Below are 27,683 nucleotides of genomic sequence, written 5' to 3' on the forward strand. Positions count from 1 at the left end.
GCTGTAGGAATCGGTGGGTTTGTAGAAAATGTCAGTGTCAAGTCGGTCGTCACTGATGGAGATGGAGAGGTCCAGGAAGGGGAGGGAGGTGTCAGAGATGGTCCAGGTAAATTTAAGGTCAGGGTGGAATGTGTTGGTGAATCCAGGTAAATTTAAGGTCAGGGTGGAATGTGTTGGTGAATTCCAGGTAAATTTAAAATCCAACTGTGTCAGGAATGTCTTTGATAGGGTAACAGACTGGTCCTTTTATATCTCAGCCAACATACAATTTTCCCAGAACATTCTTCCACGTATTTCTATGATGTTTTTGATAAATTGAAAATTTTCAGGGTATTATACAGCTATTTGTTACAGCTCAGTCAGTTAGACTGATTGATCAGTTATCAGTGACAACCAGAGTTGTAGATAGCTGTTTGGCTTAGCTCAGCAGTCAGAACACTGGATCAGAAGAGAGCATCAGCTCGATTTCAATGACATTGCTAGAGGTGACTAATTATTGCATTGAGTCACTGGTAGTCCTTGTGATTATGCAGATTGTGTGGTACCTGTGTTTTCAAATACAGAGTAGATGTTTTGGGTCAAGACCTTGATTAGAATTGGTGCTGGGCCAACATTGATCTGAAAACTTGTTAATTCTGTTTCTCTCTCCACGGATTACTGCCAGAACTGCTGAGTTTATGAAGCACTTTCTGTTTTGATTTTGCACCTCCCAGGATCTGTGGTATCTTGCTGTCATAATTGATTGAATCAGGGGTATTTCGCTCGCCCTTCCGAAATTTCACATCTGAACATTAAAGATGTTAGCTGCGCTGAGAAATATTAGACAAAAATTAAAGTTAGTTCTGGTAGATTAAGACTACAATAATTTTCCAACCAAAATTGTTTGGCAAGATTCAGTAGTAACATTTTAAAATAATATGTTAATATAAATAATTCATAATGAAGCAGAGGGTTTTAAAAAAAATTGGAGAATATACTTGGACTAAGGAAATAAAAATTTTTACAAATAACAATTTATTCCATTTCTTTCCCTGTATCTTTCAATATTTGTGCCTGGGTCTTGGATTAAAATGCAGTGAGATCTGGAAATTCCTGATGGCTGGCATGATTTGAATCAAGTATTCCCAATCCAGTTCCTCTACTGAGCACAGGCTGGAACATGAGCCACCTCATAAATTGGGCACACGTTAACATTAAATTGCTAATCTCATGAAAAGTTGCTCTATGCACATAATAATCATGTACAACATACTGAAACGCATTAGGAACAATGAAGTGATTGAATCAATCTGACTCCAACATTACCTGACTTGAGAATATGTAACTTAGTGTCCAACCAGTAATGTAGAACATTGTTTGTTACTCAGTGCTGAGCATCTTAAACTTGATGACTAAAGAAATTAATTGGAAAACTTCATCGCAGATTGTATTTTTCTCTTAACATGGATGTGGGCATCTTGGCTGGGTCTGTATTTGTACTTGCCCCTAATTGCCAGGTAGAGGTGGCAGTAAGCTGGCTTCTTGAACCACTGCAGACTGCATAGTGTAAGAACTCCCCCGGTGTTGACAGGGATTTATTCCATATATTTGAAGGGGTTTAGTCTGGTCCATAACAACAAACGTGCGCACACACACAAACACACACAGAATACACATGGACAGTGGGGAGAGAACAAGAAAGATGTTCAGTGGTTTTTCTCCACACAGCATGGTGGCTCAATGGTTAGCATTGCTGCCTCACAGTGCCAGGGACCTGGGTTTGATTCCAGCCTCAGGAGACTGTACGGGTGGAGTTTGCACATTCTTCCCTGTGTCCATGTGTGTTTGCTCTGGTTTCCTCCCACAATCCAGAGGTGTGCAGATTCGCTGAATTGGCCATGCTAAATTGCCCATAGATTTTAGGAATGTGTAAGTTAGGGGTAAATGTAGGGGATGGGTCTGCATAGGTGACTCTTCAGAGGGTCAGTGTGGACTTGTTGGGCCATTTGGCCTGTTTCCACACTGTAGGGATTCTATAAAATGAAAGTCCATTAAGTTTTTTTTTGCTGATATTTATAGTCATAGACTCATACAGCGTGAAAACAGACACTTCAGTCTAACCATGCCGACTATAATCCCAAGATAAACTAGTCCCACCTGCCTGCATTTGGCCCATATTCCTCCAAACATTTCTTATTCATGTACTTATCCAATTGTCTTTTAAATGTTGTAACTGCAGCAACCTCCAATCCTTCCTATGGAAGTTTATTCCACACATAATCCATTCTCTGTTTAAAAAGGTTGTCCCTCATGTCTATTTTAAATCTTTCTCCTCTAGAGAAAAGACACCTATCACTCACCTTATCTATATTCCTCAATATTTTATAAACCTCTATAAGGTTACCCTTCAACCTTCTACACTCCAATGAGAAAAGTCTCAGCCTATCCAGCCTCTCCTTATAACTCAAACTCCGTTCCCAGCAACATCCTGGTAAATCTCTCCAGCTTAATTCTATCTTTCCTATAACAGAACTGGATACAGTACTTCAGAAGAGGCATCATCAATGTCCTGTACAACCTCAACATGATATCACAACTCCTATACTCAATGGTCTGAGCAATGAAGGCAAGCGTGCTAAATGCCTTAACTAGTCTTTCTACATGTGATACAAACTTCAAAGAACTATGCACCTGAACCCCTGTTCTACAATACTATCCAGGGTCTATGGTTAAATGTAGAAGTCCTGCCCTTGTTTATTTGACCAAAATGAAATATCTCGCATTTATCCAAATTAAACTCCATCTGCCACTCCTCAACACATTGACCCAATTGATCAAGATCTATTTGTAATCTTAGATAACCTTCTTCACTGTCTACCATGCCACTAATTTTAGCCTTATCTACAAATTTACCAAACATGCCTTTTATATTCTCATCGAAATACTTTACATAAATGACCAACAAAAATGACCCAGCAGCAATCCTTCCTGACTTTCCTTCTTCAGGTATTTCCAATAGTTTGCAAAAGGTGCAGGGTGACTGGTTCACTTGAAAAACATCACTGATTTATCAATTAAAAGTCACATAGAATTGAATTTATTGTCACGTATACCAAGGCACAGTGAAAAGCTTTGTCTTGCGAGCAATACAGATAGATCATATAGTTAAATAGCATGGATAAGTAAATAATAGGTAAACAGCAAGGTAAACAGGGAGGTTGGCCTTTGTGATTGTCCAGGCCAAGTTCACCACTCTCTGTAACCATCTCCGATCTTGAATGGTACAGTTGCCATACCAGGTAGTAATGCATCCAGACAGAATGCTCTCGATGATGCACCTCTAAAGGTTGGCAAGGGTATTCACCGTCATGCCAAATTTTCTCAGCTGCCTGTTGTTGGGCCTTTGTAACTAGTGTGTCCACATGAAAAGTCCAAGAAAGCTTGTTGTTGATAACCACTCCCAGGAGCTTGACACTCTCCACTCATTCCACTTCTGTGCTGTTAATGTGTAGGGGGGCATGAGTAACATCCCGCCAAAAGTCCTTAGTTTTACTGGCATTGAGAGCTAGGTTGGTTGCAGTGCACTATTTTTCCATAGAAATATAGAAAATTGGACTGGGGTAGACCATTCAAACTTTCATGCCTGCTTAACTGAAAATGTGATCATGGCTGATTATCCAACTCAATACTCTGTTCCCACTTCCTTCCTCATAGCCCCAAGTGCTATATCCAACTATTTCTTGAAATCACACAACATATTGGCATCAACTACTTTCTAAGGCAGAGAATTCTACAGAGTCAAAACTTTCTGGTGGAAGAAGTTTTTCCTCATCTCAGTCCAAAATGGCCTACATTATTTCCTTCAACTGTGACCCCTGTTTCAAGAACATCCTTCCTGTTTATCCTGACTAGTCCTGTTTGAAGTTTAGGAGTTTCCATAAGATACCCCCTCCACTTTTCTTTGTCCTGACCACTCCAGATTTTCTTCCTACATCAGTCCTGCTGACCTAGGACCTTGCAACCTTTGTTGAACATTCTTCATAGCCAGAGCATCCTTCCTCAGATAATGAAACTTACATACAGTCCTGCAGTTGTGGTCTTCTTCTTATTCATTCATTGGATAAGAGTGTTGCTGGCTAGGCTAGCATTTATTGCCTATCCCTAATTGCACAGAGCGCAATTGAGCATTAACCACATTGCTGTGGGTCTGGAGTCACATGTAGGCCAGACCAGCTTACAATGGCACTTTCCTTCCCTAAAAGGACATGAGTGACCCAGATGTGTTTTTCTGACACTCAACAATGGTCATCGTTAGACTCTTAATTCCAGATATTTGTTGAATTCAAGTTCCATCATCTGTCATGGTTGGATTCAAACCTGGGTCCCCAGAACATTACCTTCTTCTCACTAAGGCCCTGCACAATTGCAGTAAGACATCTTTGCTCCTGTTCTGAAATCCTCTCACTATGAAAGCCCACATACCACCGATCTTCTTTGCCACCTGCTGCACCTGCATATTTACTTTCAGCGACTGGTGTACAATAATACCCAGGTCTCATTGAATTTCCTCTTTCTATCAACATTAAGATAATAATCTGCCTTCCTGTTTTCCTAACCAAAGTTTCCTAACCAACATTTAACTCCACATTTATTCACATTATACTTCATCTGACGTGCATTTACCTTCTCACTTAGCTTACCCAAATCAGACTGACGCATCTCTGCATCTTTAGAATTATAGAATTTCTACAGTGTGGAAGCCAAGGCATTCAGTCCATCAAGTCCACACTGACCCTGTGAAGAGCATCCCACCCAGACACACAGACCCCTCACACCCTCACCCCTCCAAATCCCTGTAACCCTGTATTTTACATGGCTAATCCAACTAATCTGTGCAACCTGGGCAGTATGGGCGATTTAACTTGGCCAATCCACCTAACCTGCACATCTTTGGACTGTGGGAGGAACCCCACACAGACACAGGGAGAATGTGCAAACTCCACGCAGACAGTCACCCTCTATCAGTCATCTTCTATCAGTTCACCCTCCCACTCAGTTTTGTCCAGCTTACTGCAATTACTGAAGGAAAAATGAACTCATTCTCTACAGGTTTAATGTTAGACTCAGGGAAACAGTGCCAGAACTACTTCTCTGTAACGTGTTCCCAGCACCAAGCTGTTCAGGTACCTGACAGCCAAACGTATGGTTGACAAGCAAAAGGCCATTGCCATCAGTAACTGATCATCAGTCCATAGATCAATCAACTTCTTGTTGCCACCCTTTACACAACTTCTTGAATTCAATTCATTGGCAATCATTTCAGTGTGATGTGATGCCTTTGGATGAAGTAACAAGACAAGAATGACAGGATGCAAGGAAGCTCAGAGGAACAAAGAAACCTTGGGGTACCCACAGAACCCTGAAGGTAGCAGGGCAGGTTAATAAGGTAGTTAAGAAGACATACAAGACTTTATCAGTCAAGACATCGATTACAAGACCTGGGGGGATGGAGTTATGTTGGATCTGTAAAGGACTTTGGTTAGGTCAGAGATTAGGTACTGTGTACAATTCTGATCTCTATACTATGAGAAGGATGTGATCACGCTGGAGAAGGTTCAGAAGAGTTTCACTAGGTTATTATTTGGGATGGAGCATTTCATTACGAAGAGTGGCTGGATAAGGTTGGGCTGTTTTCTTCAGAGCAGAGAAGGTTGATTCTGTATTAATTATGACTTGTTCAAATAGCTGTATAAATGAAATCCTCGCCATGAGTGTTTGAATACATGCTTTCAAAACATGGATTTTAAATCAGTTCTTTCTCATTTCTATCCACAATTCTCAAAAACAAAATAACAAGACCCAGACTTGTATATAGCTGGTCCGTAGTATCTATGTGGTTGTTCCACAGTATTTATGTGGTTGGTGGGCTGTGTTTATATGGTCATTATACTATATTTATATATGGATTGTTCACTACTTATTTAGTTCATGCATGATTCAAATGGCTGTTCCATAATATGGCTAGCTCACAGTATTTACAAGTCATTATGCCATAATATGTGTTTCATCAATGTGTATTTGGTATAACGCGATTGACAAATTGGGCATGCACTTTCTAAAGCATGAACTTTTAAAATATTTGTTGGCTATAACATAATTACATTGCCAACACTTTAAATGCTGTTTCTAAAGCCTGATTTTTCTATAATGTAGGGTTACACAAGTTCGCTACCATCGTGTTATAGAGGAACTGGTTATCCCATTGCATTTATGTATTTAGTCCCCTGTATTTATTTGGCTAGACAACATATTACCAGTTTAAGGTATTTATATGTGTTGAGACCATCACTATTTTCTTTTCGTTTTGGTTTGAAACTGTGAGTTGAGGTTAAGACTTGAACTTTGAACAGCTACTTGTTTTAAAGGAGAAGAGAACAAAGGCAAATGCTTGTTGTTAGGAACCAGCCTGAAAGGCAATACAACTTAACTACTATTCTGCAGAGACAAAATAAATCAGCACTGAGCTGTTGCTATGCTCAGGGTTGGCAGCTGGTCAGAAGTTGAAATGGTCAATCAAAGGAGGATCAGTGTTAACCAGTCAACCAAAGGGAATGTTGATTGGAAAAAAAAACAATTCTGACACCACTTTTGCAGAAGACAGAGTGATTTTGAGGAGCTTCTAGGCTGGCCGCTCTGTTTTTGCCTCAATAGTTTTCTCTCCAGAAATCAAGTTGTTAAATGTTCTGAGAAAAGAAGTCTAGTGTGTAATAAATAAATATTCCTTGGAGTCTTGCCAAAAAAAAGGAAAAAAATCATAGAGGTTGTGTTGGAGCTGTACAGAAGCTTCAGTTGGGCCTTAGCTGGAATACTATGTTCAGTTTGGTCACCAGAATATAGGAAGACTATGATTGCACTGGAGCAGGAAAAGATGAAATTCATCAGGATGATTCCTTGGATAAGGCACTTTAGCTATGAAAAGGGGCTGAATAGTTTTATTTTGAATTGGGAAGGCTGAGAGGGAATTGTATAAGATTTTAAAGGACATGGACAGGATGGAAAAAGAAACAGCGGATCTCTTTTGACGAAGGGCCAATAAAAAGGGATATAGTTTTCAGGCGAAAGGCAAAAGGTTTAGAGGAAAAGTGGTGGTGGGAATCTGGGAAGGTAGTTGAGGCAAGAAATCTCACAACCTTTTAAAAGGTACCTGGATGAACACTTGAAACATCACAATAATCAAGGCTATGGGGCAAGTACTGAAAGTAGGACTAGTGTAGAGTTGGAGAAGCATTTGTTGATGCAGAACCAATGGGCATCTTCTGTACTTGGATTCTGTGATTAAATAGTTGGTCCACAACATTTAAATGTCTGGTCCTCAGTATTTGTATATTGTTTCACTCTATTTATATATGGCTTGTCCACTGCACTTATATGTTTAGACCAATGGATTTATCTATTTCAACAGCTAATCCATAGGATTTATATAATTGTTCCACTATATGTATATGATGGTCCACTGCGTTTATGCGATTGGTTTACAGCATCTATATGCTTAGACCACTGTATTTATATACCTGGACAAGAATATGTGTATGGCAAGTCAACAGTATTAATATGGCTGTCCCATTGTATTTAAATGACTGTTAAACTATTTATATGATTAGAGGGAGCAATCTACTGAAGTATTAATATTGTTGGATCCTGGTATTTTTAGGGTAGCCCACAGTATTTATATGGTTGGTGTGGAAGCCATTTTCTTGGCAGTGGCTTCCCTCCTGATTAAGGACCCTCACCCAGGACAACAATAGTACTTGGCGTGTAGCTCCGTCTCACAGCCTCCCGCACATAGCTTAGGTCCTCTCTCACAAAGATGTAATGTGGATGTGTAGCTTATCTATTCAAAGACGTCTCAACCTGCCTGCTAGCTGCTTTCTCAATGTGATGTATTGCTGGTGTGTATATGGCTTAATTATTCAAAGGTGCCTCATCTTGTCAATTAGCTTCTCTCTCTCTACAATGTATTGCTAACATGTGTTGTTTCTCTAATTAAGGACATCTGTCCTACATTTGATGCGGATTCCTGTGACAAATGTTAGGTGATAACTTTCACTCCTGTCCACTTGTGGAATGCGTAGCATCAATTACGGCTGACCCCGAAAGCTGACCTTTGATTCAGTACCTCCTCGGACCATCCTGACTCTTTGTAATTAATGGTCAGCCTGTGTCTCAGCCCGTGTTTTGTTCTGTATATAATCCTGTAACTATCTGCTGTACTTTGAAGTTCTGCTGTGCCATACTTAGGACACTGGTCTCCCCATGATACATTGTGTAATAAACTGGTTAATGCTTAAGGTCTGCCTTCAGAGATTTTCTTCAACAGTTGATCTACTATTTTTGAATGGTTATATGGCTGCTCTGCATTATCTATGTGGCTAATCCACACTGTTTTCATGTCTTGATTGAATGACTTCCAGGAAGTTGACAATGTTATGGATAGGTTCTTTTCAAGCTCTGCCTGAAATCAACAGACACACTACATTTGCCTTGATTTGAAATCACCTCTCATTCTTCTAAGTTCTAAGAAATAGAGTTCCAACCTTTGCTCATAAGACAATCCATCTACACTGGGGATCATCCTTGTGAACTTTCTGGATCTGCCTTCAAAGAAATAATATATTTCCTTAAATAAGGGGATTAAAACTAATCACAGTACTCAAATGTTGCCTGGCCCCCAGATCATTCTCTTCAGCCCAGTGTCCTCCTGTCAGAGCTCTGAGCTTTGGAATGGTACTAGAGCAGGAGAGTAGTTACAGGAGTGAGGAACCACTGGCAGATACATTAATTTCTGATAAGAGTTCTTTCTTAGAGCCATGAGTCCAACAGTACAGAAGAGGCCCTTTGGCCATCAAAACTGCATTGACTATCTGCCATAGCCTTGAATGTTCTGATATTTCAATTGATTTGGAAATGCCGGTGTTGGACTGGGGTGTACAAAGTTAAAAATTACACAACACCAGGTTATAGTCCAACAGGTTTAATTGGAAGCACTAGCTTTCAGAGTGCTGCTCCTTCAACAAACTGGTATTGTGTGATTTTTAACTCTGACATTTCGTGTGTACTTTTTAAACATTGTGAACTTTCCCACCATTGTCATAGCCAGTCATACCTAGAAGAGAGTGAAGTAGAAAGTTGGAAAGACTTCACTGACTTATTAACAGTTATCTTTATCTGCTGCATATTATGATATGACTGGAAATCCAAAGGTTGATGTTAAGAAGGAGGATATGCTGAAAACTTTGAAAAACATAAGGATAGATAAGTCCCATGAGCCAGATGGGTTATACCCAAGGATATTACAGGAAGTGAGGGAAGAGGTTGCTGCCCTTTTGGCGATGATCTTTGCATCCTCGCTGTCCACTGGAGTAGTACCAGAAGGTTGTTCAAGAAAGGGAAGAGTGATAATCCTGGGAAGTACAGACCAGTCAGTCTTAGGTCTGTGGTGGGCAAATTATTGGAGAGGATTTTGAGAGACAAGATTTATGATTACTTGGAAGACCATAGCATGATTAGAGATATTCAGCATGGCTTTGTGAGGGACAGGACATGCCTCACAAACCTTATTAAATTCTTTGAGGATGTGAAAACTTACATTGCAGAGGGTAGAGCAGTGGATGTGGTGTACATGGTTTTTAGCAAGGTGTTTGATAAGGTTCTTCATGGTAGCCTCATTCAGAAAATAAGGAGGCTAGGGTTTCAGAGAAATCTGGCTATCTAGATACAGAATTGGCTGTCCCATAGAATATAGAGGGTGGTGGTTGATGGAAATTATTCAGCCTGGAGCTCAGTGACCAGTGGTGTTCTGCATGGACCTCTGCTCTTTGTGATTTTCATAAAATGATTTGAATGAGGAAGTGGAAGGGTGAGTTAGTAAGTTTGCCAATGACATAAAGGTTTGTGGAATTATGGATAGTATGGAGGGCTGTTGCAGGATTCTTGGCAGTGTGGAGGAACAGAGGAATCTTGGTGTCCATGTCCATTGATCCCTCAAAGTTGCCACCTAAGTTGGTAGGTTGTTAAGAAGGCACATGGTGTGTTGCTTTCATTAGCAGGAGATTGAGTTTAAGAGCTGCTAGGTTATGCTGTAGCTCTATAGAACCCTGATTAGATTGCACTTGGAATATTGTGTTCAGTTCTGGTTGCCTCATTATAGGAAGGATGTAGAAGCTTTAGAGAGTGTGCAGAGGAGATTTACCGCAATGCTGCCTGGACTGGAGAGCATGTCTTATGAAGAAATGTTGTGGCTTTTCTCACTGAGAGATGATTTGATAGAGGTGTATAAGATGATGAGGCATAGCCAGGGACATTTTCCATGGCGGAAATGGTTCTCACGTGGGGGGAATAATTTTAAGATGATTGGAGGAAGGTTTAGGGGAGATGCCAGAGGTTGGTTCTTTACACAGAGAGTGGTGAGCGTGTGGAATGCACTGCCAGTGGGAGCAGTAGAGTCAGATCCATTAGGGACATTTAAGCGACTCTTGGATAGACGTATGGAAGACAGTACAATATAGATTAGTTTGATCTTCGAGTGGGATAAAAGGTTGACATAGCATTGAGGGCTGAAAGGCCTGTACTGTGCTGTACTGTTCTGTACTGTTCTGTGTTCTATGTTCAAAGGTAATGCAGGGAACAGACTGGATTCCATGTGCTCTGTCTCCATCTCCTCTCTGCTGAACAGTGATACTGAAAAAGAAAAACCTGTTCAGTGACTGTTCTTTTTAAAAATGTACACAGATTTTGTGCAATTTATTTAAAAATTGGAGGTGTAGTGGATAGCGAAGAAGGTTACCTCAGATTACAACAGGATCTTGATCAGATGGGCCAATGAGCTGAGAAGTGGCAGAAGGAGTTTAATTCAGGTAAATGCAAGGTGCTGCATTTTGGGAAAGCAACTCTTAGCAGGACTTATACACTTAATGGTAAGGCCCTAGGGAGAGTTGCTGAACAAAGAGACCTTGGAGTGTGGGGTCATAGCTCCTTGAAAGTGGAGTCGCAGGTAGATAGGATAGTGAAGAGGATGTTTGGTATGCTTTCTTTTATTAGTCAGAGTATTGAGTACAGGAGTTAGGAGGTCATGTTACGGCTGTACAGGACATTGGTTAGGCCACTGTTGAAATATTGTGTGCAATTCTGGTCTCCTTCCTATCGGAACGATGTTGTGAAACTTGAAAGGGTTCAGAAAAGATTTAGAAGGATGTTGCCAGGGTTGGAGGATTTGAGCTATAGGGAGAGGCTGAACAGGCTGGGGCTGTTTTCCCTGGAGCGTCGGAGGCTGAGGGGTGACCTTTTAGAGGTTTACGAAGGAAGAGTTTGGAGGGATATGGGCCGGGTGCTGGCAGGTGGGACTAGATTGGGTTGGGATATCTGGTCAGCATGGATGATTTGGACCGAAGGGTCTGTTTCCATGCTGTACATCTCTATGACTCTATAAAAAAAGTCATAAATTGTTTTGTATTTTTATTGATGGACAGTGTTTATGGAACTGCACAGAACATAGAAACTTCTCTCCCTCATTAATCAGAAAACAGAATACGACAAATACTTTTCTGATCATGTCACCTCATCTCAAGGTGTTTTTCGAACTCTTAAATTTGAGATTTGCCTGATTTGGAATCATAGCACAATTTAAAAAAACACAAAAATCATGAAACGGTATGAAATTAGAAAATTGACTATACATTTGGCTAATGCTGCATTGTAGCTGTTCATGTATTTTGATTTGTATTAGAGTAGACAATGGAACATGGTATGCTTGAGATAGATGTAAATATTTGTTATTAAATGTATAGACTTCAGCCACAGAAAAGTTTAAAGTTTTATCAAATATACCTGAGTAATTTTAATACTTATAAACTAAAACGGTGAAATAGGTTTTTATCTACCTTTTTTATTCAATCATGGGATGTGAACATCACTGGCTAGGCCAGGATTTTTTCCCCATCCCGAGTTGCCCTTGAGAAGGTGATGGTGAGCTGCCTTCTTGAACTATTACAATCCATGTGTTGTAGGTGCTCTGAGGGAGGGAATTCCAGATTTTGGCCCAGCTACAGTGAAGGAACAGCAATATACTTGCAAGTCAGTATGGTGAGTGGCTTGCAGGAGAACCTCCAAGCAGTGGTATTGATCTGCTGCTCTTGTCCCTCTCAATGGAATTGTGTGTGGGTTTGAAATGAGCTAAGAATTTTTGGTGAATTTCTGCAGTACATCTTGTGGATGGTACGCACTGCTGCTACTAAGCATTGATGGTGGAAGGTATAATGGAGGGTGTGGTGGACGATGTGATGGTGTATGTGGTGCCAATGAAATGGTGTGCTTTGCTGTGAATGATGTCAAGTGTTGTTGAAGCTGCAGTCATCCAGGCAAGTGGAGAGTATTCCATCACACTCCTGACTTATGCTTTGTGAATGGTAGACAGGCTTTGAAGAGTCAGGTGGTGAGTTATTTGTTGCACTATTCCGAGCCTCTGAACTGCTGCTGTTGCCACAGTATTTATTTGGCTAGTCCTGTTCAGGCTCTGATCAATGGTAACCTCCAGGATGTTGGTAGTCAGAGATTCAGTGATGGTAATGCTATTGTTATGTAACGGGGCGGTGGTTAGATAGTCTCTTATTGAAAATGGTCATCACTTGGTATTTGACTAGCACCTCTGTTACTTTGCCATCTTCAATTGAAAAGGAGCCATGGTCTTAAAATTAAGGGAAGATTGAATGCAAGAAAGTAGTGGTGGTAATGGCATTAGCTCGTTATGTACATGCTGAGGCTAATGTCATCAAGCCACCACAACAGCTGAATGAATTTAAATTCAATCAATAAAATCTGAAATTGAAAGCTGTCTCAATAATGGTGACCATAAAAATCAATGTAATTCACTCATATCCTTTAGGGAAAGATATCTATCATCCTTAATGTAGAAATGCTCATGATGCGACTTCCAGCCAATCCAGAGGTCAAGGCTAATGTTCTGTGAATGTAAGTTCAATTCCCATTTCAGCACTTGGTGGAACTTGAGTTCAGGAATTAAAAGCTCATCTCAGTAATGGAGACCATGAAACTATTATTGATTATTGTAAAACCTCATCTAATTCACTAATCTCCTTCAGGAAAGGAAATCTGCCATCCTTATTTCATCTAGACCACATGTGACTCCAGACTAACAATGTGTCTGATTCTGCCCTGCCCCCTGAAATTACCATACAAGTGACTCAGTTCAATAGGAATTAAGGATAGGTAATAAATGTTGGCCTTGCCACTGATGTCCCTTTCCCATGAAAGAAAAAAAAATATGGAAAACTGTCAGGAGCATTTTTCGTAAGGTTTGTCTCCCCAGCATGGAAAAATATACAACCTGCAAGCAAAATTACAATTGATATAAAAATTTGCATGGATAAAAATGTGTTCTGCCAAGTGTGGTCAGATGCTAGGTTCAAGATGGCTAACATGACAATTCTTTGAAGGTGAAGGGTTCACCTGAGTGAGACTGACCATCATTGTCAGGAACCCTGTTACTTATTGACAGAGAATAGACGGGATATTTTTGCAACAGGTATGGGGAACCTGCTCCCATCTCTGCCAGCCTGCTTGGCTGATGAAGGAATAAACTGGGTAATAAATAGCCAATGAGCCGAATTCCTCAAACACAATTCGGGAAAAGCTCTAAAGGAGCAGTAGTCTCTCTTTAATTCATGTGTAATTTTGTAATGTAATTCCAGCTGAGGTACAACAACATTCAGTGCAATATAACCGAGAGGAGTTGGACCGACTGAGGGACCAATTAATGATTGCATTTCGGCAACAGATGGAGATCCGTCGCAGCCTTGTGGAACTTGAAAACACCAACATGGAGCTTCACATTGATACTTCTAGACATTTACTAACCGTAGCTGAGTGAGTCCCACAGTATCTTAATAATACCACTACAACATGAACTGCATTGGCTGACAGAATGTAAATGCACTGAACAATTCAGCACTTCCATTACTAATACTGTATGATTCAGTGAGTTTATATATGCTTTTGATCATGCTGGTTTTCCTACAACCTAGTGGAACCACTTTCCCCTCTGACCTGGTGCCAAATTTGAGCTTTTGCTTCCAGCAGGGTATTTGTATCTGATGAGGCAATACTTATGTTAGCTCCTATAAAATTAGAATGATGCATGGGTATAGTATAGTACTGAAAGCTTTAACAGCTCCTGATGGCTGTATATATTACAGTCACATCAGTATCTGGGCTACTATTAATCTATTTGGTTACAAAGGGTAGCATACTATGTTTCAAATGGCCTCAATTCAGATGGAGTCTGAGACCTTTCTACCATGAGGTTATTATTCTACAATACAGTAATGTAATCATGAGCATGTCTCTTAAAGATATGCCATATGCTAGCTGAGAGATAGAACTCCACACCTCCTTTTGTAACGTTTTACCACAAACAAATGGGTCTGAAGGAGGAGAAGGCCTTTGGATTCCAAGGCTTCCAGTATGTTTTCTTGGGGCACGCACACATCAGCCTAGATTGTCATTGAGTTAGGTTGATTTGGGAGTCCTTTAAAAATGAGGTAGTTCTGACTTTTATCAGAACCATTTCTGGACTTTCTGATTTTCACCAGACCTTTGTAAGAATGCAGGCTAGTTTGGGATGTGACTGTCAACCTGCACTGTCAACAGAGCCAGTTCGGAGATAGGCACAGCTTACCTCACCACAATTTGTAAGCAGTTGGGTCAATTTTTAAAGGTTTGTAATTCATGGTGTGGTATTAGTGGGTGGAGTGAGTGCCACCATTCATTTCCCTTTGACTGGACCCAAGGACACTTACTTTCCAGTGGCAGAAGACCAACCAGTAACAAATTGTCACAAGGTGGGCCTCTTATCTTCAATTAATTGCATGATAGCAATCGGGTGCAAGCAACAGTGATAAGCTATGCATTGTTATTAAACCTGTGAGGACACTTGTGGTTACAGGTGCTCCTTATCTGGAGGGTTCTTAATTTCCTGCATACCTTTCATAGCACAACTCTTCCCTGCTGAATTAGGTGGGTGCTATAAGATCAGCTGAAGAGCACTTTATCTCATGGAATTCAACTGCTTAGTAGAAATAAACAAGCTCTTCTTGCTGTATTTTCTTCTTTTTGACCATGGAATTGTATACAATTTAACCTCATTGTATTCATTCATCTCTTTACTCCCAAACTCTGATACAACTATACTTTAAAGTGTACTTCAATAGGTTGGCTATCTTTCCACACTGTAAGTAATCTAATCTAATCTAATCTAATCTAATCTAATCTAATCTAATCTAATCTAATCTAATCTTCATTCTCCTCCATGGTTGTTATACTGGTGTATCAAAGATTTATCCCAATTGGGACTGCTGTTTCCTTAGCATTATCTCTGTTATTAGGTACTCATAATTCTGCTTTGCAAGCTACATAATTTATGTTAAAGAATATTCCTTGAGAATTTAGGTTGTCAGCTCATCCAACATGCAAGTTAGATCTGCAATAACAATTTGTTCTGCAGGCAGTATCATTGTTGGAATGATACTGTGCTTGAGTGGTTTCGGTCACTCGTTATCATCAGTATTTGCTTCTACTCACAAACATTGCTGAATTACATTATAGTACAGTACAGTACAAAAATGAGCCCTTTGGCCTACAATGTTGTGCTGAACAGGATGCCAAATTAAACTAATCCCTTCTGCCTGCCTTTGGTCTATGTCACTCCATTCCTTGCATTCACATGTGTTTATCTAAAGGTCTCTTAAAGGCCCCTATCATATTTGCCTCCATCATTAGCAGCATGTTCCAGACTGCTACCACACTTTTTTTTAAAAAAATCTTGCCCCTCATCTCCTTTGAACATTTTGCCTCTCACATTAAATGCCCTCTATTTTTAGACATTTCACTTTTGAGGAAAAGATTTTGACTGTCAATCCTTTCTATGTATCTCAATTTTATAAACTTCTATCAAGTCTCTCCTCAGCCTCTGCCGCTCCAGAAAAAAAAAACTTGTTTTTTTGAGCCTATCCTTATAGTTCATAACCTCTAATCCAGGCAGCATCCTGGTAAATCTCTTTTGCACCCTCTCCAAAGCCTCCACATCCTTCCTGTAATATAGTGACCAGAATTGAATGCAATACTCTAGATGTGGCCTAATCTAAGTCTTATGAAGCTGCAACATGACAGCCTGACTCTTGTATTCAATTGTCTGACCAATAAAGGCAAGCGTCCATATGCTACCTTCACCATATCTACTTGTGTGGCAATTTCAGGAAGCTATGGAGTAGAACCCAAGATCAGGTCCAGCCATTAACTCTAACTCTATACCTTTCCTCAACATTTGATCTCCTAAATTGTAGTCCTTCAAACTTACCTGGATTAAACTCCATCCATTTTCTCTGCCCATATCAGCTGTATCCTTTGACAACTTTCTACACTATCCACAATTCCATTGATCTTTGTATCATCTGCAGACCTACTGACCCATCTATCTACATTTTCATCCAAGTCAATTGCATATCACAAACAGCAGAGATCCCAATCTGGATCCCTGCTGAACACCACTGGTCATGGACCTCCAGCCTGAAAAATGCTTCCACTATTACCCTCTATCTTCTGTGGGCCAGCCAGTTCTGAATCCATGCAGCCAAGTCACTGTGGATCCCAAGCATCTTAATCTTTTGGATGAGCCTACCATGAGAGACCTTGTCAAAAGCCTTATTAAAATCCATGTAGATAACATTCACTGCTCTACCCTCATTGATTACCTTCATTGCCTTCTCCAAACATTCAATTAAGTTATGGAAATGCGTTGCTGGAAAAACGCAGCAGGTCAGGCAGCATCTAGGGAACAGGAGAATCGACGTTTCGGGCATTAGCCCTTCTTCAGGGCTAATGCCCGAAACGTCGATTCTCCTGTTCCCTAGATGCTGCCTGACCTGCTGCGCTTTTCCAGCAACACATTTCCATCTCTGATCTCCAGCATCTGCAGACCTCACTTTCTCCTCATTCAATTAAGTTAGTAAGACATGACCTGCCCTGCACAAAGCCATGCTGATGATCCCTTTTTAGGCTATGCTTTTCCAATTGCATATAAATCCTATTCCGCTCATGGCTTCCCAACCACCAATGTGAGATTCCCCGATCTATAGTTTCCTAGATTATCCCAATTTCCCTTCTTGAAGAGAAGAACAACATTAGCTACTCACCAGTCTTCCGGGACCTCTCGAGTGACTAACAAGAATACAAAGATCTTGGTCAAGACCCAGCAATTGTCTCTTGCCTCTCTCAGTAACCTGGGGTAGATACCCATTGGGCCCTGGGAACCTATCAACTTGAATGATATTCAAGAATCTCAACACCATTTCTTTCTTGATCTCAAATTGCCCTAGCATATTAGCATGCTCCATACAAATCTCATGATTCTCCATATCCTTCTCCTGGGTAAATACAACACAAAGTACTCATTTAGAATCTTACCCACCCAAACACAAGTTCCCTCCTCTGTCCTTCAGTGGTCCTACCTTATTCTCTTGTTTTTAATGTATGCATAGAATACCTTTGGATTCTCTTTAACCCTACTTGCCAAGATCATTTCATTGCCCCTTTTTGCTTTCCTAATTCCATGCTTGGGTTCTTCATCATGGGCCCTATCCAATTTTTGCTTCCTAAACCTTAGATATGCTTTTTTGCCTTTTGACTAAATTCATAACCTCCTCATTATCCAATGGTCCCTTACCTTTCCATCCTTGCCCTTCCTCCTTAGTGAAACATGCTGGTTCTGAACTCTCATCAGCTGGTCTTTAAACAATTCCCACATGTCAAATGTGGACTTGCCTGATAACAGCTCCTTCCAGTTAACACTCCATGGCTCCTGCCTAATACTGATGTAATTTGTCCTCCCTCAGTTTATTACCTTGCTGAGGGTCCTAACTTATCCTTTCTCTCAGATCTCAAATCTGAACAAATTGTGATCACTGTTTCCAAAATGCTCTCCCAGTGAAAGGTCAGTCACCGAGCCAGGCTCATTAGCCAGTGCAAGGTCAAGTATTGCCTCTCCTGTAGTTGGATTATCCACATACTGTTTCAAGAAACCCTCTTGGATACACTGAACAAATTCTGCCCCGTCTAAGGTCCTTGCTTTTAGGGAGTCCCAGTTAATATCGGGGAAGTTAGTCACCCACCATAACAATTCCATTTTTATTGCATCTTTCCACAATCTGTCTATATTTTTTCCTCAATGTCTTGGTGGCTGATGAGGGGTGCAGCTATAGTATAATCCTATCAGAGTGATTGCACCGATCTTATTTTTCAACTCGACCAATATTGCCTCAGGGGATGTGCCCTCCAGTATGTCCTCTGAGTGCAAATGTAACATTTTCTCTGATTAGTGATGCAACTCCTCCCATCTCTTTTACCTTTCTCACTATCTTGTCTAAAACAATGAAACCTTCGAATATTGAGCAGCCAATCCTGTCTCTTTGTCAACCAAGTCTCTGTAATGGCCACACAATCATAGTCCCATGTACTGATCCAGGCTCTGAGCTCATCTGCCTTACCTATAATATTCACTGTATTGAAATAAACACACTTCAGCCGAGAAATCATGTTGATTTAATTTCTTCTGCCTTTTCCTTTCTTTCTGATTTCTAGGTCTTAAATGTACCTTCCCTTCCATCCCTCTCATCATCTGTAGATTGTCCAATGTTAAGAATTGAAAACATTTCCACTGTTTAGTCACATATTTCCTTCCTGTTGATATACGAAATGATTCTCTTATATCAATGCAAGGATTCAATTGTTCTCCTGTTTTTGAGTTCCTCCATGCATCTAGGAAGTTTAATTAGATACTTTACTGTGTTATGCTGAGACAATTTTGTCTTTGGATAGATTTAGCAAAGCTTAATTCCATTTGCCACCTTTCTGCCCAGCTCTGCAGCTTCTCTATATCCTGCTCTATATTCTCTTATATCAATGCAAGGATTCAATTGTTCTCCTGTTTTTGAGTTCCTCCATGCGTCTAGGAAGTTTAATTAGATACTTTACTGTGTTATGCTGAGACAATTTTGTCTTTGGATAGATTTAGCAAAGCTTAATTTCTCTTGACCTGTTCACTATCTCTTGTTGAAGTCAAGTAATATGTACAGGTTCAAAAGTGTTGATTGTAAATCACATGTACGTTCTCAACTCTCATAACCTCTTTGTGATGTAGCATATGTTATGGCATGTGAACCAAATAGTTTAGTCTCCATATGATGTAACTTCTGTTTCTTTAGCCTTGGCACTTGATCTGATGAGACAGTGACACTAGCCCCTTACTTGAGACAAATAAGTGGGTTTCCTCTGGGTTCTCTGGTTTCCTCCCAAATCCAATCCAAAGATGTGCAGGCCAGGTGAATTGGCCATTCTAAATTGCCCATACTGTTAGGTGCATTAGTCAGAGGGAAATGGGTCTGGGTGGGTAACTCTTCGGAGGGTCGGTGTAGACTTCTTGGGCCAAAAGGCCTGTTTCCACATTGCAGGGAATCTAATGTAATCTAATCTAAATAAGATGTCCATTGGCATCAACAAGTTTTGTCAAACTCTCATTAGATGGATCACCTAATGTCCCCTACTAGTGCATTCAGTATATGAATGGTGGATCTCCGAAATTTGTGAATAGGCAGTTGACTGTTTTGACTCTATAATGTCCTACTTCTGCACATCTTCTGGATGTAACCTGGACTGTATCAGATACCACATTCATTTGTCACCGCTGGGTATTGTTTGTACTTTTCATGGTTTTTTTTTATTCATTCTGGAGCATTAATACAGTTCTGTTTGGTGTACGCTTTGCGTCAGTTTTTGTGTCTTTAGGATGTTTGTAGCTTATAGAATGGGTGGCACGGTGGCACAGTGGTTAGCACTGCTGCCTCACAGCGCCAGAGACCCGGGTTCAATTCCCGCCTCAGGCAATCTAATCTAGAATGAATGGGTTCTGTGCTATCCTGAAGGTTCCTCCTTCCCTCAGGATTTCTCTATTAATTCACTTGCTTTTTGCTTCTAGCACAATCCAAATAGCATTCTCCAAAGTCAAATCTTCTTTGGCTTATAATAAATCTGATAAAGAATCTTCAATAATTCTAACAACAAATCTATCTCAGTATGAATTTTGATTTTTAAAGCTTCATCGTCACATTTTTCTATTAATCTATATAGATAATTAACTAAATTATCCATGGGTTCCCGAGCGCAGAAGTGTTCTGTTAACTCTTTTTCTTTTAAGAAAATAATTTCTTCTCAAATTAACTAATTGTCGAAAGCTGGTAGGGCTGCTTCAAAATGTTTTTTTTAAAGTTTTGACAATCTACTATGTCATCAGCTGTACATCCTATTGAATGCAATAGTGTATTTACTCAGTTAGCTTAAGATGTCATATTTGGTCTTAAGTTTAAGTAATGCTGCATCTTAAGAATTGTTTTTCCAAGATATCCAATCCTCCTCTTCTTTTTGGCCTACCTCTGATATTAGTTCCAGACAGTATTACTTCTCATATCAAAAAATGTGGTGCTGGAAAAGCACAGCCGGTCAGGCAGCATCAGAGGAGCGGGAGAGACCATGTTTTGAGCATAAGTTTATGCTCTAAACATCTATTCTCCTGCTTCTCTGATGCTGCCTGACCGGCTGTGCTTTTCCAGCACCATATGTTTCGACTCTGGTCTCCAGCATCTGCAGTCCTCACTTTCTCATGTTGTGTCTTCATAATGTAATTATTTATGCTTATTATATTGGAGGTTTTAAATTCTGTAGTGTCTGAATGTTGTAATTTTTTTCCCTTGAAGACTTTACTATAAATTGTCATGCTTTTTATTTTTAAAGTATTTATATTGTGTCGAATACCATTGCATTCTTTGTTTTACTTTTCCTGATGCTTCTTATTCTGTTAAGTAGCAATACTGTAGAGGTCCACTGCTTACCGAGAGCTTTCTCGTGGCTTTGAAGTTCAATTGGAAGGTGACATTTTCTGGACACGGTCTTCCCTGGATGCTGCCTGACCTGCTGTGCTGTTCCAGCAATAAAGTTTCAACGACATTTTCTGGAGGCAAAGTTGATAATTTCCTATCTTTCATGGTCTGAATTTCCCAAACACAGTCTTGTGCTTGCAGCCTTAATTAGTTCTTCCCATCTTAACTGAAGGTTAGATTATGAATCTGGCACTTTTATCATGACCTCAACGTCTTGTAACTGTCTTCTTCTCTTCGACTGTATCATCTTTAGCTTTTAAATTATCCCTTCCACAGTCTTCAATTCTTTGCTGTAACTATGCCTAATAATACCTGGATCCCAAGGACAACTGGTTACTGCTCTTCAAGATCCTAAATGTACAGCATTTCCTCACCCAAGTCCTTGTGATTTCATAAAAATTCATGGAGTTAATACAGCTTTATCCTTTTCAGAACTACTAACTTATACAGGACACAGCAGCTCCAAGTAATCAAGGACTATTATCTGCAAAGGGCAATCTTTTAAATGTAAATTCAATAAGTCTTCCTTATGTCCATATGCTAGGCTATGACTCTCTATCCACTTATATGCTATGCCAAACTATGCCCTAAGTCCATTCTAAAAGACCCATCGTGCCCCCCATAAGAGAATTTCCATGCTTTGTGATTCACTGTACACAGTACAGAATCAAGGTAATTTACTGACAGGATGTGTAAATAACACATTAAAAAATAGTGGAATATTATGGACAAATTACTATGTTGAAAAAATGAATGCTGCACAACAATAAAAGTGCCAATTATCTGGATCCACAAAAGTACCAATAGAATCTGTCATCAGCGATCATGGAACATTACAGTGCAGTACAGGCCCTTCAGCCCTCTATGTTGTGCTGACCTGTGGAACCAATCTGAAGCCCATCTTGCCTGCATTATTCCATATTCATCCATACGTTTATCCAATGACCATTTAATGCCTTAAAGTTGGCGAGTCTACTATTGTTGCAGGTAGGGCCTTCCATGCCCCTACTACTCTGAGTAAAGAAACTACCTCTGACATCTGTCCTGTATCTATCATCCCTCAATCTGAAGCTATGTTCCCTCATGCTAGCCATCACCATCTGAAGAAAAAGGCTCTCACTGTCCACCTTATTTAACCCTCTGATTATCTTGTATATCCCAATTAAGTCACCTCTGAACCTTCTTTTCTCCAACAAAAAGAGCCTCAAGTCCTGAAGCCTTTGATCATAAGACCTTCCCTCCATACCAGTAAATCACCTCTGAACTCTTTCCAAAGCTTCCACATCCTTCCTATAAAGCGGTGACCAGAACTGTATGCAATACTCCAACGGCAGCTGTGCCAGAGTTTTGTACAGCTGCTGCATTGACCTCATGGCTCAGAAACTCGATTCATCGACCAATAAAAGCTAACACATCTTCTAAACAACCCTATCAACCCGGAAGGCAACTTTCGGGGATCTATGCACATGGACACCGAGATCTCTCTGCTCATCTACATTACCAAGAATCTTACCGTTAACCCAATACTCTTTATTCCTGTTACTCCCTCCAAAGTGAATCACCTCACACTTTCCCTCATTCAACTCCATTTGCCACCTCTCAGTCCAGCTCTGCAGCTTATCTATGTCCCTCTGTAACCTGCAACATCCTTCAGCACTATCCACAACTCCACTGACCTTAGTGTTATCCACAAATTTACTGACCCATCCTTCTATGCCCTCATCTAGGTTATTGATAAAAATGAGAAACAGCAGTGGCCCCAAAACAGATCCTTGTGGTATACCACTAGTAACAAGGGTCCAGGATGAACATTTTCCATCTACTATCACCCTCTGTCTTCTTTCAGCTCGTCAATTTCTGATCCAAACCATTAAATCACCCTCAATCCCATGTCTCTGTATTTTGTACAATACCCTACCTGGGAACCTGATCAAATGCCTTACTGAAATCCACATACACCACATCAACTGCTTACCCTCCTCCACCTGTTTAGTCACCTTCTCAAAGAATTCAATAAGGTTTGTGAGGCGCAGCCTACCCTTCACAAAACAGTGTTAACTATCCCTAATCAACTTATTCCTCTCGATGATGATAAATCCTATCTCTTAGAACCTTTTCCATAAGTTTACCTGCAACTGAAGTAAGGCTGACCGGTCAATAATATCAGGGTTGCCTCTACGCCCCTTCTTGAACGAGAGGACGACATTTGCTCTCCTCCAGTTTTCTAGCAGTATTCCTGTAGACAATGATGGCATGAAAATCAAAACCGAAGGCTCTGCAATCTCCTCCCTGGCTTCCCAGAGAATCCTAGGATGAATTCCATCCAGCCCAGGGGGCCTATCTATTTTCACACTTTCCAGAAATGCTAATACCTCCTTGTGAACCTCAATCCCGTCTAGTTTAATAGTCTGTATCTCAGTATTCACCTTGACAACAGTTGTCTTTTTCCAGTGTGAATACTGATGAAAAATATTCATTTAGCACTTCCCCAATCTCCTCTGACTCCATGCACAACTTCCCACTACTGTCCTTGATTGGTCCTAATCTTACTGTAGTCATTCATTTAGTCATGATATAGCTATAGAAAGCCTTAGGGTTTTCCTTGATCCTATCTGCCAATGACTTCTCTTGTCCCCTCCTGGCTCTTCTTAGCTCTCTTTAGGTTTAGTGGCTAACTTGTAACACTCAAACGCCCTAACTGAGCCTTCACATCTCCTGCCCGCACAAGTCTTCTTCCCCTTGACCAGAGATACAACGTCTTTAGTAAACCACGGCTCCCTCGCTCGATCACTTCCTCCCTGCCTGACTGGTACATACTTATCAAGGATACGCAGTGGCTTTTCCTTGAAATAAGCTCCACATTTCAATTGTGCCCATCCCCTGCAGTTTCCTTCCCCCCATCCTATGCCTCCTAAATCTTGCCTAATCACATCATAATTGCTTTTCACCTAGCTATAACTCCTGCCTTGTGTTATATACCTATCTTTTTCCATCGCTAAGCTAAACATAACCAAATTGTGGTCACTATCACCAAAGTGCTCACCTACCTCCAAACCTAATACCTGGCCAAGTTCATTACACAGTACCAAATCCAATGTGGCCTCGCCCCTTGTTGGCTTGTTGACATACTGTGTCAGTAAACCCTCCTGCATTCATTGGACAAAAACTGACTCATCTAAAGTACTCACACAATAGTGTTTCCAGTCAATGCTTGGAAAGTTAAAGTCTCCATTAACAACTACCCTGTTACTCTTGCTTCTATCCAGAATTATCTTTGCCATCCTTTCCTCTGCATCTCTGGAACGATTCGGAATTCCAGAGTTACAGAAACTCCCAACAGGGTGACCTTCTCCTTTCCTGTTTCTAACCTCAGCCGATACTACCTCAGTAGACAAGTTTTCAAACGTCCTTTCTGCTACTGTTTTATACCGTCCTTGACTAACAATGCAATACCTCCCCCTCTTTTATCATCATCTCTGTTCTTACTGAAACATGTAAATCCTGGAACCTACAACAACCATTCCTGTCCCTGTTCTATCCATGTCTCTGAAATGGCCACAACATTGAAGTCCCAAGTACCAACACGTGTTGCAAGTACAGCCACCTTAATCTGAATGCTTCTTGTGTTGAAGTAGACACACTTCAAACCACCTTCCTGCTTGCCGGTAAACTCTTGAAACCATATTTCTGATCTCACCAATCTCAACCTCCCGGACACTAGAATTTAGGTTCCTATTCCCCCTGCAGCAAATATCCCCCCCAGAAAATTGGTACCTCTCTGGTTCAGGTTTAGACCATTCTGTTTGTAGAGGTCCTACCTACCCCAGAATGAGCCCCAATTATCCAGGAATCTGAAACCCTCCCTCCTGCAACATCCTGTAGCCACGCGTTCAACTCCTCTCTCTCCCTATTCCTCTCCTCATTAGCATGTGGCACTAGCAACAAGCCAGAGATAACAACTGTTTGTTCTAGTGTTAAACGTCCACCCTAGCTCCTTGAATTTCTGCCTTAAATCACCATCATTTTTCCTACGGTGTCCTCCTCCCCCTCAAGGATCCCAAAAACATGATCCAAGACATCATGAACCTTGGCACTTGGGAGACAACACACAGTCTCTCTCATTCCCACAGAACCTCCTATCTGTCCCCCTAACATTGGAATCCCAAATGACTAGTGCTCTGCTCATCTTCCCCCTTCCCTTCTGAGCAACAGGGACGGACTGTGCCAGAGATCTGTATAAAGTACCAGCACTCAGGTAAGCCTTTTAAACAGCCCATCTTAAGGCCTGACAGCCTGTGTGACTGCCCCTGCTTTACTTCCAAGTTAGCGTGCCTGACTGTAACCCATATTTGTCCACCTACCAAACACCACAGCAAAGTGGATCTCCATTTTTTTTAATCCATTCACATGGTGTGGGTGTCACGTGTTAGGCTAGCATTCATTGCTTATCCCTAATTGGCTAGAGGACAGTTAAGAGTCAACCACATTGTTGTGGATCTCGAGTCACAAGTAGGCCAGACCAGATAAGGATTGCAATTTTTTCCCTTAAGGACATTTATGAACCAGATGGGTTTTACCTGATAATCAATATTGGTTTCCTGGTCTCCATTTAACTTTTAATTCCAGGTTTTTCTGGCATTTGAACCGAGGTACCCAGAACAAAATGCTCAAGCCCAATTAATCTGGGTCTCCAGATTAATAGTTTAGCTCTGTTTACATCCGTGTACACCCTAGCCAGTAATAAACCAGAGACATCTCTATCGATGGAGAACTAACTCTACAGTCCTCTGCTCTACCAGCTGAGCTATCGAAGGAGAAGGAGATTCCTGAAGAAGGGCTTATGCCCGAAACGTCGATTCTCCTGCTCCTTGGATGCTGCCTAACCTGCTGCGCTTTTTCAGCAACACATTTTTCAGCTCTGATCTCCAGCATCTGCAGTCCTCACTTTCTCCTACATCTCTATTGATCAATTTTAAGTTGAGAGGAGGTGAATATCACCCCACTATCATGTTTTTCAGCTGCCACTTTCAATATCTGGGTGTGTCAGGAGCAGGAAGCACAAGGATTTTCTGATCAGTGAGGAATCTGTTCGATTTAGAGACCGGGATCATAATTTGATCATCTCTGATCACCGGTGTTGGAGAGTTGAACCAGTGCAGCCTCTAGGGACTCCCGGTATTGAGGTAGCCCAGCAGAGATTAGATGAGCATCTGGCCTCCAGAGACCCAGCACAGACTCCCAGCCTCATAGGCCTAGCATGGACTCCTGGCCTTAATGAAATCCAGGGGAGCTCCTCACATCAGTGAAGCCCAGCCTGGACCACTGGGCTCAAGGAATGCAAGCGCAGAATCCCGGCCTCAAGGTGAATCCAGGCATGGACTTCCTGCTTCAGAAAGACTGTAATACTGAACTTTTATTTCCTTATTTTTCTAATGTATACCTAAGATTTTGTACCTAGCTTGAGAAGGACTGTAATGCTGTTTTTTTTTGTATATAACTTTTAATTGTTCTAACTTTTGTACCTAGTTATCTTTGTACCTAAAGGATGCCAGAAATGGCAGCTTTGTGAATTTTCACTGTATTTTAGTATCCCTGTAATTGAGTACATGTGACAGTAAATCTCATTCTAATTCTAGCAATAATAACGCTAGGCTATCGCCTCCCTTCTAAGTGCCTTTAATGTTCTGACTATGCCACTGAATTTCACACCGGATTTACAATTATGCTTTTATTTTGGTTTATTTTTCTATTTTTGGAATGAATTTGTAATGGAGTGATATTGGTGCTGTGTAAACAATTTGTGACTGTGACTAAGTGCCATTTGAAAGCCTGGCTGTGTTTTCAACCCATGGAAAACTATTTAGGATAATCGTGCTGTCACTGCTGAAGTTATTATTCCCACGGTAGCTAGGGTATTCTTTGAGCTGTGTAGGAGGGCTGTTTGGCAGGAAGACATTTAAACTCACTGCAACACTTTTTTTTTGTGTTGCAGGGTATGCTGATGATAATGATGATGCATGGTCCTTTTCAAGTATTTTGCTACTATCTGACAAACTATTCTGATGATCACTATGCAAATTACGTCAGTTCTGATCAGTACTTTTCCCCACTGGAAAATATTATTCCCTTGGTTTTTATATTCAAATCAGCAGCATCAGATCAAGCACATTTATTAATTCCAGCACAATATCTTTAAACTTAACAAGCTTAAAAGTCTTGTCTGCTAGTATAAGATGGACAGTACCAATTTGACTATTGGACTGTGATTTTGATACAGTTGACTATCTGATGGAGTTGCAGAACTGATAGCTAAAGCTCAAACTTAACCACCCAAAAGGAATTTCTATTCCGGTAGGAAACCATCATTCCCTACAATTCCTGGATGACAAATGTTTCCATATGCAGTTGTCAGGAATGAATTTATTCACGAGACATTTAATGGTGTTCTTATTTTCAACTTGACCTTGCAGGGTCGAGAGTGTGGTGCTGGAAAAGCACAGCAGGTCAGGCAGCAGTTGAGGAGCAGGGGAATTGACATTTCAGGCAAACTCCCTTCATCAGGAATGAGGTTGAGCCGACGGGGTGGTGAGATAAATGGGAGGGGGGATGGGGCTAGGGGGAAGGTAGCTGAGTGTGATAGCTAGATGG

General features: G+C 40.8%; 1 protein-coding gene and 1 long non-coding RNA gene across 2 annotated transcripts in view; one reads left to right on the top strand and one right to left on the bottom strand.

Annotated features, from left to right (window-relative positions):
- The window catches only part of si:dkey-26i13.8 (kinesin-like protein KIF19), a 207,935-nt gene that overhangs the window by 154,369 nt on the left and 25,883 nt on the right, over positions 1-27,683 (top strand). Inside the window, exon 11 of the mRNA XM_043711105.1 lies at positions 13,743-13,917. Within this exon, the coding sequence (XP_043567040.1) occupies positions 13,743-13,917 (175 nt within the window). The remainder of the gene's footprint in view (positions 1-13,742; positions 13,918-27,683) is intronic.
- The window catches only part of LOC122560472, a 19,557-nt gene continuing 9,359 nt past the window's right edge, over positions 17,486-27,683 (bottom strand). Inside the window, exons 2-3 of the long non-coding RNA XR_006314740.1 lie at positions 25,164-25,168; positions 17,486-18,806 (exon numbers count right to left, since the gene is read on the bottom strand). This is a non-coding gene — a long non-coding RNA (uncharacterized LOC122560472). The remainder of the gene's footprint in view (positions 18,807-25,163; positions 25,169-27,683) is intronic.

Source organism: Chiloscyllium plagiosum, chromosome 21 (genome assembly GCF_004010195.1).
Source record: "Chiloscyllium plagiosum isolate BGI_BamShark_2017 chromosome 21, ASM401019v2, whole genome shotgun sequence".
In the NCBI taxonomy this organism is placed as follows: domain Eukaryota; kingdom Metazoa; phylum Chordata; class Chondrichthyes; order Orectolobiformes; family Hemiscylliidae; genus Chiloscyllium; species Chiloscyllium plagiosum.